At 38.6% G+C, this 15081-nt stretch overlaps 1 protein-coding gene across 4 annotated transcripts in view; it reads left to right on the forward strand.

Moving 5' to 3' along the window:
- TBC1D30 (TBC1 domain family member 30) overlaps positions 1-14414 on the forward strand; it is a 53390-nt gene extending 38976 nt beyond the window's left edge. For 2 of the 4 annotated variants that reach the window (XM_026092355.2, XM_026092357.2), the window contains 6 exons: positions 1863-1968; positions 7605-7717; positions 7888-8027; positions 9827-10033; positions 10241-10297; positions 11693-14414. In XM_026092355.2, the coding sequence (XP_025948140.2) occupies positions 1863-1968; positions 7605-7717; positions 7888-8027; positions 9827-10033; positions 10241-10297; positions 11693-12474 (1405 nt within the window). In that variant the 3' untranslated portion in view covers positions 12475-14414. The remainder of the gene's footprint in view (positions 1-1862; positions 1969-7604; positions 7718-7887; positions 8028-9826; positions 10034-10240; positions 10298-11692) is intronic. The other 2 variants (XM_026092356.2, XM_026092358.2) reach the window with 1 other exon arrangement.
- The last annotated feature ends 667 nt before the right edge of the window (positions 14415-15081 follow it).

A 15081-nucleotide genomic window follows, 5' to 3' on the forward strand; every position in this document is an offset into this window, starting at 1 on the left:
AAATAGTTGTTAGTGTGATGCCTCTCTGTTCTGATGAAGTCCAGAGAAGAAATGCAATTTACTTCTCCAGCCTATATTTTTCTTTTTCTCAAGTCAGCTTGCTAGACTTAGATTTTAGACCAAAAGCTAATGGCAAAATGGGTCTGAAGCCTCATCTTACAGACACAGGTATTTCATTTTTAAATGCCTAGGATAAAGCTTAGATGAATAATAGGTCATTCAGTAAATTTCCTCAAAACAATGATTTCAGCCAGAGTGATTCTTGAACTATGATTTTTTCCAACTAAAGATCTATCCTAGTAGATCTTTGTAGAACTATTAGAGCTAGATTTCCTGCCAAAGAATGTATGCTCCTTTTTCTTTAAGGATATTTTTAGGAAGGAAAAATTAACTTGTGTATAGCTCTAAGATACCCAAGCCACGTTAAGAGAATGTGGATTACTTTAATTTCTTCCAGATTTATTGCAAAGTTGTGAGTCTTTTTAAACCTATAAACTTCTAATCCACAGGATGAGGATAATAATACTTATTTTCCCCTTGAAGGTGCTGTAAAGTTAAATGAATATTTGCAAAATATATTGATATCTTTGAATGGAAGTTACTGTTAGTGCAAAGAATTGATTCATTTTAACTAGCTAACCAGTGGTTTATTATTCGTCTTTGCTTCCTCACCTCCATCTTTCGTTGGTTTTGTTGTCAGGTCAGACAAGGGTTCTCAGAAAAACTGGTAGGAATAAGATTAATTTTTATTCTGAGAGGTCTGAAGAAGGGCCTTGAAAGTTCAAAAGCTTTTCTAATTGGATCAGGCCAGTGTATCCTTTAATCAAGCTGTGACACAATGGCTTTATAATATATGCAGCTAAACTGACCAACTCGTAGGCATATATGTGCAAAAGAATAGCCCAGTCTTGTTTTTTGCGTGTCTATGAGAGATGTTACAAGATTAATTTGACAAGAGACACTTACTGCACTGAATACTATGTGATGACACAAGTTTTTAAAGCTCAAGCTCATTCTCAGTATTTCTGAGGTGATAGATTTCTCTTCTGGCCAGCCTTACACTTCATTGGGATAGAAGTCAAACAAATATTTTCCTTCATGGGAGAGAATGTTTACTGACTGACCTAAAGTGTGTCCAACAGCCATTCACAAAGGCATATTACGCATTCTTCTCTTCCTTTAGGTGACTCTCTGTGGGTGATTTTATGTTTTCAGAAACTTAAAGAAAAGCAAAAAAATGCTTGTATCTCTAAAGATAAAGACAATTTTGAAATAGTGTTCATAGGTATGCAGGATATGAGAGAATTTTTCTGCATTCTGCATTGTGTGAGCACAATTCTACTGAATACAATTATATATATATATACATATTAATTTTCTCCACTGGAGTGTTTCCTGGCCAAACAAAATTTTCCTATTTGGCAAAAAGACAATTCAGCCAGTGAATTCAGCTTACTGGTGCCTCGTGAAGAATGTGTGTTGACGCAATCAAAAAATCTTTATGCTGCTTTTTTTGAACTGATGGGAAAGCTCCCTTGTGTTAGTAGGAGGCCGGATTTATCAGTTCTCAAGTTGTAGAAGTGAAAGGAGCAGAATGAAGAACCTGTCTGTATGTGCATGAATCCTTTGTCGTGGGCAGTCAGGCCAGTAAATTGTGCTCAGTCCATTCTTTTATTGCAGCAGTATTTCTAATGTGATGTGCGTGACTTTATTATTTGAGAGTGTGTGTGTGGGGATTGAAATGAACTTAAGCTTACTAATAGAAGTGCATATTTTATGAGTGCAGAAAGTTCAATTTTGTTTGGGAAATGTATAATCATATGTAAAAATAAAACAAAAGCCCAACATGTACTTTGATGTAGGCAAATAGAGTGTTGTGAAACTGCAGACGAGTTTTACAGTACCATGGGCAAGCTGACGCAGGAGATGCTGGAAGACAGTCTGATTGACAGCAATGAACTCATGCAGGTGAGTAAATGTGATATAATTATTGTTTGTGTGTTCTGTGCATTCTTTGGATACTGATTTCTAAAGAATTACACTTTTTATTCAGGAACTGCAGAAACCTAAACTCTCCCAAGAATAAAAAATAAGGTAACTGGGTTAAACTAACATGTCAGTGGAACAAATGGATGGCCTGCAATTAGAGCTAAAATCTTACCTTATACATTAAGTATAGAAAACTACTAAGGCTCTGTTTGATAAAAATTGGATGCCATTCTGACAGCTGAAAGTTTGTTGTGGTATAATGCCCAACTGGCGTTACTTAAATTATGACTAGTAAAAGATTCTACATCTTATTTTTAGAGTGTTCTTTTGTTTTGTTTTGCTTTTTTTTTTTTTGCCAGTTATTCATTACAGGGTGTCCTTTTCATTCTGCAGATGCTGTGGGAGACTAGAGTTTATCAACTGAAAAGGGAAAAAAAACTCATGAATAAAAAAAAAAAGGCATGAACAGTCGTCAGTGGACTATAAACAAAGACATTTGTAGATAATTGCGCTCACTGGATTCTTAAAACTTACGTCATTGTATAAGAACAAAGATTACATTGTTCTGGGAAAAAGGGCTTTTAGTGTTGCAGATACAATTTTATTGATTTGCACATGCATGTTTTTCTAATATCCATGAGGTGTTGTCTATTTACGTGATTGGTGAAGAGTTCATGATACACTCCTAGAACTCTGCTTTTGATGAGTTAGAGTGTGATGATTAAGTGGCGCAAATATGGGAGCAAATAGTTCACCTGAAATTTTTAACCTGCCTTAGTCTCAGAATATGAAGTTGGATGTGTCTTTTATAATAGCTGGCAGGTGACTTTTGTCACTGTACATAGTGTGCCCATTACTGGAAGCAATATGTGTTGGCTGTCTGGGATAATACAGTTCCATAGACCAGTGAAGTACTGCCCTGAAGTAAAAGATCACTTTCAGAATATATATATTTTTGGTTTTGTCTAATGAGAGAGCTCTAGGGATAGGAGAGGTCAGCAATGAGGCTTTGTTTTGCTTCGAAAATGGAAATGCAGCTGGTCAGAGGTACCCACGTGGTTTTTAGTTGGATGTTATGGATCCTCACAAGACAGTTCAGATATTGAAGTGTGAGGAAGGCAGCACAAACTGATGCCTTCTCATATGCATTATGTTTCAGTTCCTGGCCTCAAGTACAGTACAAAAGGAAGATGTGGCGGCATTTGTCACAAAAAATAATGCTGGGAAAGCTGGGGTGTGCTTAAATGACTCAGTGTTGGCTTTCTTTCTTTCTTGTTGTGTATAATGGAAGATAAATCATAGGTAGCTTACAGACTGCAGGGATGGAAGGATTCTTTCTTAACTGTTGCAATCATTATAATATGAATATACCAAATTAGCAGTCTCTTTGTGCTTCAGCAAAAAATGAGAAGCACTTAGTGGAAAGTATATGCATATTCATATTGTAGGTGTATGCCGTGTGATGCTTACAGGAGCGTTAGGGTAGGATATCATTGCCACTGGTATGGAGGTAGTATAGTAGATATAAAGTTTTTTTGCAAAGTAGGAGTGTGTCTCTTTTCTGTGTGTCTGCTCAGTCAAAGAAACCATCCAATAGTTGAGATAGCATGCAGGTAAAGGCAGGCATCAGCAGTGTAGCCATGTCCATCTGAGCTGCTCGCTGTAGGCTCCCTTCCCCCTCAGTGGAGAGAATTAGGCAAGGTAGGTGTTTGGCGTGAGGGGAGATGAATCTCACCCCTTGTGCTGGGCTGCGTTTGAACTATTCACTCTCTGTATTGGAGAAGAAAATAGAGAAACATGAACCAGTGCATTAATGAAAGGATCCAGACTGCTTGAAAGCATCGTCTTTATATATTGTTTTAAGCTTTTCCAGAGGAGTCAGCCAGAGATTAATGTTTAGGCTGCTTTGTTTTCAAAAAAAATTTTTTTTTCAAATCAAAGCAGTATGCTCGTGCCTGGTTACTTTTTTTCCAACTGTCGGAAAGGGTTAATATCCTAGTTTGCCTTTCCCACACATATCAGTGAAGTCTGTTAGTGGCAGTCATCTCATTTTTTTTCTTTAAACTTGCATGACAGTGACATTTACACCTGAGCTACATGTGTCCTCACTTAAGACAGTGAATAGTTACAGGCACTTCTAGGCCACCAGGAAACAAACTGTGCTCTAAAAGGCCTGTTTATTTAGTTAGGAGTTACAGGGGGCATGGCTGATGCCTCAGGAGCAAGTGTTGACAGGACCAATGTCTAACCTGGATCAGAGGAACTCTTGCCCTCGTTCTCTTCGCTAGCATGTATACTTGGTACAAGTTCATCATTTAAAGACTCTTCTCGTCCATATAGTTGGTGCATGTACCTAGGACTGAGGGCTTAAAGCTTCTGCAAATTTGGCCCTTAAATGGAAAGGGTTCTTTTTAGTTATGCTGGGGAGAGCATGGAAGGATTGGAGGAGCAAGCAAGGCTACAGCTTCACCCCTTTTTCAGATTAAATAATTAAGTTAAATAAGGGTAAGTGCTGTGCACTTCAGATGCTAGACCAGGTATATATTCAGGACTAGAAGCTAAACAAGTACGGTATTTGGTAAGGTCATTTTATTGGCCTATTAATAAGCCCCTTTAGTTCTAACACGGAGACAGAAGGCTGTACGCCAGGTGTGTGCAGATACTCTCAACACTATGTGCTAGTTTATGAGTAGTGCACACTTTCATGCCTTTGCAGAAAGTGAGCATTTTTATAAGCAACTAAATTAATTCAGTTTGTACACTTAAAAAACATTCCAGTATGAAGGAGATGAGAAGAAAACAGGAAAAGGAGAGGAATCCCTGTGTGCTTACTGTGGTGGAGGGGAGTAGGCATTAATCCCTCTGTTATCGTAACATTTTTAGACTATCTCATATAGACACCATTATTCTGATTTGAGTGTATTCACCATTAACTTTTTTGGAGGGGAGGGGGGATTGTTTTGTTTGTTTTCTGTTTTGCTTTTCCTAGTGAAAAGAGAGATATAAAAGCCTTCAACCAACTCTTGAGTGAGGCGTTTGTGAGCCATCTGGAAAAGCAAAATTGCTTACCTTCTTTTGGAAGCCATAGCCCATCATCTTGGTATTTTTCTGGGAGTGTAGATGGCTTTGCATTTTCAGAGTAGGGCATAAGATTGACAAAAAGCTATTTATTTAAGGTCAGAAGAGAGTTAATTTCTTTTTAATGTTTCCAGAATCTGTCCCTTATGGCCATAAATAAGCTAATGAGTTTGGCTGTATCAGGCTTATTGTTCGTAGGCAAATCCCACTAGCACAGTTTCACCAAAATTAACCAAGTGGTATCCAAAGCCACATGCAAACTAGGAACAAGATTCTTAGACTCTGAAACATTGCTGAAAGGAGGAAATCACAGGTGTCGATTATCATAAGTTTTGAATTTTCAGTGGAACTTGCACCAGGATAAAATTTTTGTTGTAGATCTTTTAGCCAGATGGCAAGTACAGGCCTTTAGCTTAATCCGATAACAAGTAATTAAGTTAAAAGTGTGTACACCAAATGGAAGAAATTGCACAGGATCTGGAAAAGACACAGATTGGAGACATGCAAAAGCTGAAAGCATAATCTAAAACAGTAGGTGCAAGGAGTAAAGGGAGGACTCCAGGTTGACTGTTTCACATAAAGGGTAACTAACATATGGAACAAGTTACCTGAAAAGGCTGTTGACATAAAGAGTAGAAATAAATTCCAGACACACCTCTGCTCCATGAAGGGGGAAATATGAGAGACATATGGTGAAAAAACAGGAAAGTGTGATGGAGATCAAAGAAACACGCAGACATGTTGGGCCGGAGGTAGGTCTTTCTCCAGATCATAAAATTCCTTGGTCTGGTAGACTGCCGGGATATCACTGTTCAGGCCCCAGAGAATATTTGTCTTTCATGGTAGCGCTGTAGTTTCATGGAGTGGCAAAGCTTCAGTGCGTGCTCTGGGTTTTTGAAGGCGTCCTCCTTACCTCAGAGCCTGCGCATACCTCAAAGTATGAAAGCTTTTTCATGCAGAAACCTATTCAACTGCACTATTGCCCTGTGCCTGATCCAGCCAGGAATGTCGTTCCTGCTCCAATTGCCTGCATCATTGCAACTGAGAAGCATTTCTTTCCTCCTCCTGTCAGGGAGGGCCCAGCTCTGACTCCGTTTTTGTGACTTTCTTAGTGTGTTTAGCCCAGACAAGGCACTGCTCATGAATAGATTATGTAGACATTGTTCAGAATTTCCTTTCATCTTAATTGTTCAGAATTTCCTTTCATCTTAATTGACCATTTGCCTTCAAATGAAAACGTCACTGGCTTTATAGCACAAGAAAAACATGCAAGCCAAGATTTCCTGTCACAGCTAATGAGAAATTTTTAAGTTGCTGTCTTTAAGAAGACATTTAATTTTAAAAATAGGGGAAAAGCTGTGATTTTCAAAGAAGCTCCAAGAAGCTGTTTCAGCTATTTTTTTTCCTTTTGGCATCAAGACTCCAAATGAATTGTGTGTCAAATATTTGAAGGTCCTGAATAGTTGTGTGAAAACAGGAAAAAAAAAAAAAGTCTAGTAAATTTGTAGGAACAAATCAGCAGTGGTATTGCAATGAATATGATGTGTCTTTATGCCAGGTCAGCTAGTGATGCACATTGCATTGTTACAAAATGACTTAAAGGAAAAATAATGCTAAAGTAAATGCATATACAACTATTTGTCTTCTTTGTTACTGGATGCTGGAATAAATAAAATGTATTAAAGTTTTTTTAATAGTCTTGTTTTATGTTCTAAGGAATGCTGTGTTGAATTCAGAATATTGCAGAGTGGTTTCTTTGTTTGTCATAGAATAAGTCTTTTATTATTATTCTTTTAACTATGAGAGGAGAAAAGTTAGCTGGATAATGTAAAGTCCTTCTGTCTGACTAACTTTTGTGCTGAGGAAGTGATTTCCATCACATGAACTCTTGGGGCTCAGCTGGCATAATGCTATTGGTTTTAATGGATCAGTAACAGTCTACATCAAGTGAGGATCTGCTCTGTACTATTTATGATAGTGTCAGTATCTTGTTGAATGCTTGGGCAGAAAAGTAGGTCTCCTGGAAGATCCCAGAAAACTCAATAATGCATTCATATAAGTGAAATTGTAATTAGGGGAGGAGGGTTTACAAAGTGCTGGCAAGTAGTGGATTGAAAATGATTAAGAAATAAGTACAGTAGTTGAAAAAGACCTTACATTCTTATGTTATGGAAAGCGAACAACCTTGTAGAGATCCTTATTTCCATAAACAACGTATTTTTCCAATTATCCTCTTTCCACCTGAGGTCTTTCTCAGACTTAAAGGCTATTTCACAGGCACATGTTCCTGTGCTACCTCTCATGTTATTATGTATTTTTTACTCTGAGCCAAATCTTTTTCTAGTAAGTCATTCTTTATTTTTCCTACAGGAAATATTGATTGCATCATAAAACTAAGCCATTTACATTTTCTTATGGCACATGAGAATGTGCAGCCTTTAGTCCCATAAGACTATGCAAATCTGTACAAGGAGAATTTTTTTGTGGGTCTGTGGCTTAAAAGGACAATTTTAAAAGCTGCATTTTTTTTTCCCTAGACTGTTTATGCCATGGCTCAGTTTCCCTTTCCACAGCTGGCAGAATTACGGGAGAAATACACATACAACATTACTCCTTTCCCTGCTGCAGTAAAATCAACTTCACTTTCAGGGTAAGTTTGAACTGCACTGCTTATGGCATATAGGGTCACTATTTATCTTAGGTAGATAATGGCAGATGACATCTTCCCTTATACTCACTTGAAGAAGCTGAAGATGTTTGCTAGTGTTCATATTTAAGAATGTCTTTCTTTCCTATTTCCCTTATGTTCTCGTTTGATAGGAGGCTTGGCAGAACCAGAGACAGCGATGAGGAGAATGACCCAGATGATGAAGACTCTATGGCCAATGCAATTGGCTGTCTTGGACCATTAAGTGGGTTTTTGGTACCAGAGCTCCAGAAGTACCAAAAACAGATCAAAGGTAAAGGTGCTTGAGTTGATTTTGAAAAATCTAGTTAAATCTGCATAACCTTGCAGAAATCATCTGTAGCTTCAACTGTGAAAGCTGCTATGAAAATTGTATTCTAAATTCACATAGAGATTACAGCAGATGTCAAATGGTTTGCTCTGCAGTCTATGAAGATGCCTTCTAAGCTAAGCTTGAAGGCTATATATGTTCAGTAAATGGGATAAATACTTGCCACACAATCCCAGTGTTCCCCAGTCACAAAAAAGAAGCAAGCATATAAAAAAACCCTGTCTTGTTGCTAATTTCAAAGAGAGCTATTAGGTAGTCAGCATCTTCTGAAGAGTGCAAGTATAATAAATATTCTTGACTTTTATTAACATACGCTTGAATACAGTTGGAACCTGTCAGTGGTGAAACAGCAACTGAATTCTGCAGGTCACTTCACCTCCTTTTTGGCCAAACGTTCAGAATGTTGTGTATTATGGCTGTGTCAAATTTCATTTTTAAAAAAATTGTGTATGCTTTAGGGTGTTCTGACAAAATGTTACCATTTTTTTCACATCCCTCCACACTGAAAGAAAGTTTCTGACAGAATTGTACATTCAGCTGTGCAAGCTCTATAAGCAAAGTAAAATTCTGATACATTTGAGAAAAGTAGATTGTTAACTCGCATCAGTGTCTGTGAAACAGTGGCTTTGGAGACTGATTTTATGATACCCTGGGGGAGGATTCTTACAAAACAGCTTCTCTCACAGGTGCAGCGCTTTTAGGTTTCATCTCTTACGTTTCTGAGGAGGAGGCAGAGAAGGGCTTACAAGAAAAGATAGATTTAGATCCCTCTCACAAGTAGCTGGTAATATTGCTTGTTTTCAGTGATGTTCAGGGTAAGGGCAACATTGTTCATTGGATCTTCAGAGGACTGCCTGCAAACAGAATGGCTGGAGTTAGAAAAAGGCAGACTGATGTCAGTAGTCACTGTTGCCTGGTTACACATCACCATTCTTGTGGCTTGGTTTTGCTGAGACCTATATGCTGTAATTCTCCTCTTGATGTTGTGGTGTTTTGTTTTTCTCTTCCTGAGGGACTCTACGTCTCTACCTGCTACTTCAAGCTAGCCCTTAGAGCCTCAAGCTGCTATTGCAAACTAAGCCAAAGACAAACAAACATTCCTTGAGAAAGAATTACCCCTTGACCCTGGAGTACCAGTTTGGTGGTGCACTAAAAACAGCTCTGAAAATAAATTGCACTGCTTCTGTTGTTCAGCAGCTGTTGGATGAGAGAAGCCTCCTCCTCAGCTGCTCTGCACTCATTGCTTCTGTTGCTACTGGCAGCTTTGTCCCTGTGGGGCCATTACTGCTGCTTCTTGCTTCTCGCTCAGTATCACTAGATCAATTTTTAATCCCATGCCTGCTTGACTGTAATGTGTTTTGTAACTTGGATTGGTAGCCTTTTTTTTGGCCAACTGCGAGTCTCTAATAATTTTTGAATTACTTTAGGGATGGCTTGGGGTTTTTTCAGGTAATTTATAAAATGTATTTCCACACTTTCCATTGTTAGGTTAATTGGTTTTGTACTCTCTTTAAAAATATTTCTCCAATAATATTAAGCAGTAGTTCTAGAAATATAATACTTTTTATTAAAATATGGCAGCTGTGTCAAATATGCATATTATAATAGCAGTTGCTTTCATTAAAGACTATAGGTAAATAAGACAACAGGAATCAGGCATACACTTCCCTTGCAGGTAATGTGAGGAACTCTTGACTATGCTGATGAATTCCTCATCTTCTCTTTATTCCCACTCTGTGCAGATCAGAATGAAGAACAAAGTCTGGGCTCCAGCAACATTGCAGAACTAAGTCCAGGAGCAATAGACTCTTGCCGAAGCGAGTATCATGCTGCTTTTAACAGCATGATGATGGAGCGTATGACCACTGATATTAATGCACTGAAAAAGCAATATTCCAGGATAAAGAAGAAGCAGCAACAGCAGGTTCACCATGTGTATATCAGAGCAGGTAACATACTTAAACTTGCTTTACTTACTGATTTATTACAGGCTGACTTCATGATAGGAGACAAGGCAAATAATGGTGTTTTACATTTAACAAAACAGGGAAAACAAAAGAGGATAGAGTATGTAACACATTTGTAATAAAGTGGATGCCACTTCATACCCACAAGTTGTCAATGAGAAGATGATGTTTTTGTTTTTCTTTTGTCAGGATCTGAAGATGACGACCCTGGGATCTTTTTGGGTCCCAGGGACCAGCTGAACAATGGTATTTAAAGGTGTTTTTGCTATCTGGGTGCATTGCGTTGATCTCTCTGATTTAAAAAATTAAATCTTTGGCATTCTTGGAGTTGACATACTGATGCATTTTAAAAAGTGAAATGAGTACACTTTAGATCAAGGAGCAGGTAGACGGTGCATATCATCCTAACTTCCCTGAGTTCATCAGGGCATGGCAGATTACGGAGCTGGCTCAAATGTTCTGTTGCAGCTGACAGTCTATCTAGCTCTAATAATACTGGTGTGAGAACTGAGCTGGAGATCAGTCCATTATTTAGCATGCTTCAATCTGTGTTACAATGTCTATTTCCACAATTGGCAAACTGGACAACTCTAGGGTTAGCGTGAGCAGAGGAGCTGAAGACTTTAATAGGTGTGCAAGCTGAACACAGTCCGCCCCACTCATTCCTTCCCGTTTATGAGTCATCTTACCAAGTCAGCATTGAACCCCGCAGATGGATCACTGTAGAGAAGTTTATTTCTCTCCTAGATTTGCTAAGCCCATCCTGCGTGGAACATTTGAGTCCATACAGCTGCAGCTTTTCGTGAACACTAAGCTCATTTATAAGGAAATTTTTTTTAATAGTGGCAAGGTGTCTGCTTTGAACAAAGGCAGTAGCCATGCTGAAACAGTGCAAACAGTAAGATGTTGACTCCCAAGGATTGCCAAAAAACCTTTCTAACTTACTAATCATGATTAATGGCCAGGTTTGTGGTTTAATCAAACTGTCACCTAATTCTGAGTCTATTGCTCTGGTTTAATCAGAGTACCTAATGGAAATGAGTTGGTGTGTTTTCATCCATTAAAAAATATATTGGCTCATTCTTCAGTCACACAGGCCTCATGGAGAGGCTTATGTGACTGACATCATGTAAGGACTGAATGGCTTCCTACAGTTGGAAGAGAAATGAAAGAGGGGGGGAGGATCAGAGGCTAATATTAATGTTAAACTTTCAGTTATAGCAAGTATACCATTAACAGCAAAAAACTTGTGTGGGATTATACCTAATGCAAGGATTGCATTGCAGTGGATATGCAAGTGCTTTCTGTGACTACCCAGTTACCTGTTGTTCTCACTCTTGCAATTCCAAAAATTACAGAGCTGTTTTTCGATACCCTTTATTTTCATAGCATATCTGGCTCAGGACTTACCGATAGGTAAGAAGCAGGGAGGGAGTCAGGAAAACTTTATCGCACAAGTTTCGGCTTTCTGTTTGACTCCAAGATGTAAGAGAAATTCACTGATTTTACTAGCGTCAGTCCTACAAACCTTTGCTATACCTCAAGAAAGGCATCGAAATTGTCTTTGGTAGTAGATTCTTAGAACAGCAATTTGTTTTGATCTCTAACAACACTGTGTTTCTTTTAAACACTTTCTTTCAGACAAAGGGCCAGTTACCAGCCTTCTCCCTTCTCAGGTAAACTATTCCCCGGTGATAAACCACCTTCTTTTAGGAAAGAAGATGAAGTCGAATAATAGGTCTCTCAAGAATGCTGTCATTCACATCCCAAGTCATGCTACAGGGAAAATGTCTCCCATTCCCCAAGAAGATCTTAAAACAAAACTGAACTCTCCGTGGCGCACTCACATACGAGTTCATCGAAAGAATATTGCTAGGGCCAAAGGCCAGCTGGGCTATGGGGATACCATTGGACTAATAGATGAGCAGAGTGAGACCTGTAAAACAAATAGTCTTGGTGCAAAGGAGGAGACTTCTGCACATTCTGATGTTGGAGAAAGAGAAGGTGGTGGTTTGGATGACAGGACTCCCCGAAAGGCTGACAGACAGTCTGCTGAGCCAGTCTCTAGGGACACCAGCACCAACATGTCAGTGGTTCAGCTGAAACTGGAAGCACTGGAACTCACCTCAGATAGCAAAGCTGATGCTGAGTCAACATCCAGTCAGTCCTGCCAGACACATTTATCTGAGTCCTCTGGTTCATCCAGTGACAGTGGAAACCTGGGTAAATCTCCCCAGCCCAGTAACCCAAAGTCGCAAGTCTTCAACCCTTTTCCCAGTGTCAAGCCTCTTCGAAAGTCAGCCACAGCCAGGAATTTAGGGCTGTATGGCCCCACTGAAAGAACGCCAACTGTACACTTTCCGCAAATGAGTAAAAGTTTCAGTAAGTCTGTCAGTGGCAACAGTGGGACCAAGAAACGGTGACATACCCCCTGGCACTTCCTATTTCTGACAGCAACAAAAAAAATTGTATTTTTTTTCATGTGTGCGCGTGTATGTGTGTCCCAAAGAGTTTCTAAACTTTAATTAAAGTAATAGGGACAAAAGTGGTTACCAGATGTATAAATACATGTCTTTGAAAGTTGTGCTCTTGTGTGGTATGGGATAGATTAGAGAAGATGCACTCCGGCACCCTATTGTAGATTCTGATGGTTCTGTGGTAAAATAAACATCGATTTACAGTGTGAAGCATACTGTTTCTTTAAATCTAATCCAGACATAAAATTTCCAGCTGCCTTTAACCCTTCAGCCCCCCCATGGTTGCCTCCTGTCTCTGTCAAAGCTCTAAGGACAAATTGCCCATCTGTTGCAGCAAAACCTATCCATAAAGCACTTTTTATGGCTGTTTTGCAGCTTCTCTCTTAGACATCATCATGCTCTGTGAGTAGCTGGAGAAGCCACAACTAATGGAAGCACAAGCAGCCCTAGCAATCGAAAATATCACTTTCAGTGTCGAATATTTGCACTCACCTACTGGGCCATCTGGCTTTGGACATTCTTGAACAGCATTTCATGCTTTTCTTCCCATGGCAGTCCGCTTCTGATACTGTAGTTTATAATATAACTAGTCAGCAAGCATGAAAATAACAGACAAGTCTGTCCACAACACTGGCTTGCTATTTTTCTATTACATATAACTGCTGGAGAGTTTCAGCACTGCTAAATTAGATATGTATGTGTAGTCGTTTGAACGTTATGACACATCCTGGTTACAGTGGACTTAAAAGCTAGTATCTACGTTACAGCCATTTTTAAAATTAATTCATATTTGCCTGCTTGGCAGTATATAAAATATATGAATGTTCCAAAGTAGTTTAGGAGTTTCAATCCTATAAATAGAGTGATGAGATACTTAAGCTGCCACTTATCATTAAAAGCCAGCATATCAGCCACTGTATAAGTGGACTGGATCCACTGGACTGCCATGGGATCCATCACTTGGTTCTGGTTTGTTGTGAAACAGCACTGGCTAAGCTATAAGCTGAATTTCTACTTCTCCGTCAATCTCTTTTGTTAATTTCTCCTAGCATTTTCTCAGAAGCCTATGTTTTTCTTGTTTCCCACTTAGAAGTCCTTCAAAGCTGGTGAATATCATAAGACAAATAATGGATGTTTTTCTATATATATTAAAACAGACAGGCAGAGGCACTAAATGTGAATAATTCAACTTCATGGTTGCAAGCTCAAGCACTCAAACTCCAAAATTTCAGGTTGCTCCTAAAATACTATAGCTCTGCCATATTGCACGTACTGACTGTGATTCATTACCTTATTACTTCCAAGTTTCCCATGACGTAAGATTGCCATGACTCTAATCTGGAGTAAAAGCAGTAATGACGAATCAGTCCCACTGTGTGTAATATCTTCCTCTTTTTATTATTCTTTTGTTAAATTTGCAAATTAATATATCATGGTCTATTTATTAATTTATGCCATAAAATCTATAGGATGTGATACCAGTTTTATTGTATGCCATATATTATAAGCTGTACAATATACCCTGTTTATTGTTGTAGGATAATTTTATTACTGTGTTTTATACAAGTGTATGGATATAAAATAATATACAAGTATGAACATTATAAATTTGAAACATGCATAGATCAAATCTTGCCCCTGCCTTATTTTCAGATCAAAGTAGTATTGTCACTTATGATTATTTGTAGCAATGAGTAAATTTAAAATAATGTAGAATTTAGTCACTGATTATGGACTGTATGAGAGTTGTTTCCGCTTTGATTTAAAGGAAATGCACTTTTCAAAATTTCATTGTGAATCAATCTCCCTGTTTTTACCTAGCATGAGTGTACTGTGCAGCTGTATACTGAAATGGTGAAAATAAAAGGACTGTCATTCTGAAAAAAGCTGATAAAATATCACAAGTGCATGAATTTTCAACACATTAAAATGTGATTAAATAATGAAAAATTAGCAAGCTCTGCACACGTACTGGTCTTGGGAAAGAAATGCCAATAAAATACTAATCCTAGAGATTTAGACCTACTCCGTATCAACAAATGTGCTCTGAGGGGCTTGTACTTGGACTGTTCAGACTGAGGAGAAGGAATCATAGCAACTCAGTGCGTTAGTTTGCTGTGGGAAAATTTGTTTTCTCTAAGACGGCATTCAATTTTCTTGTTTCCTATAACTATGATTACCTCAGTTGTTCAATAACTCAAAGGATGTTCCCCACAAAAATGAAGAAATCCCTCTGGTGAACATACAGTAAAAGCAACTTCACTTGGTACTGAGGAGATATGTTCAGAAGAGCTCCAGGAAACCAGGAAATCCCGTAGAAGTTTCCAATTTTTTTTTTGCTAGAGAATCCCTTTGGCAAATGTGGTCTGGGGATGCACCAGAGTTTGGAAGAGTGGCTTTGCAACTGTGAGGGCCTTGGGAACGGTAGTAGGAGTCTCCCTTGCATAAACCTCTGCATTTTGTCCTCCCTAAGGCTTCCTCATACTAATACTTTTTCCATGTGACCAAATGAGTGTATTGTTAGTTGTTTTTTAACATTCCTGGAGTCTATTT

This window comes from Dromaius novaehollandiae, chromosome 1, assembly GCF_036370855.1.
Source record: "Dromaius novaehollandiae isolate bDroNov1 chromosome 1, bDroNov1.hap1, whole genome shotgun sequence".
Lineage (NCBI taxonomy): Eukaryota > Metazoa > Chordata > Aves > Casuariiformes > Dromaiidae > Dromaius > Dromaius novaehollandiae.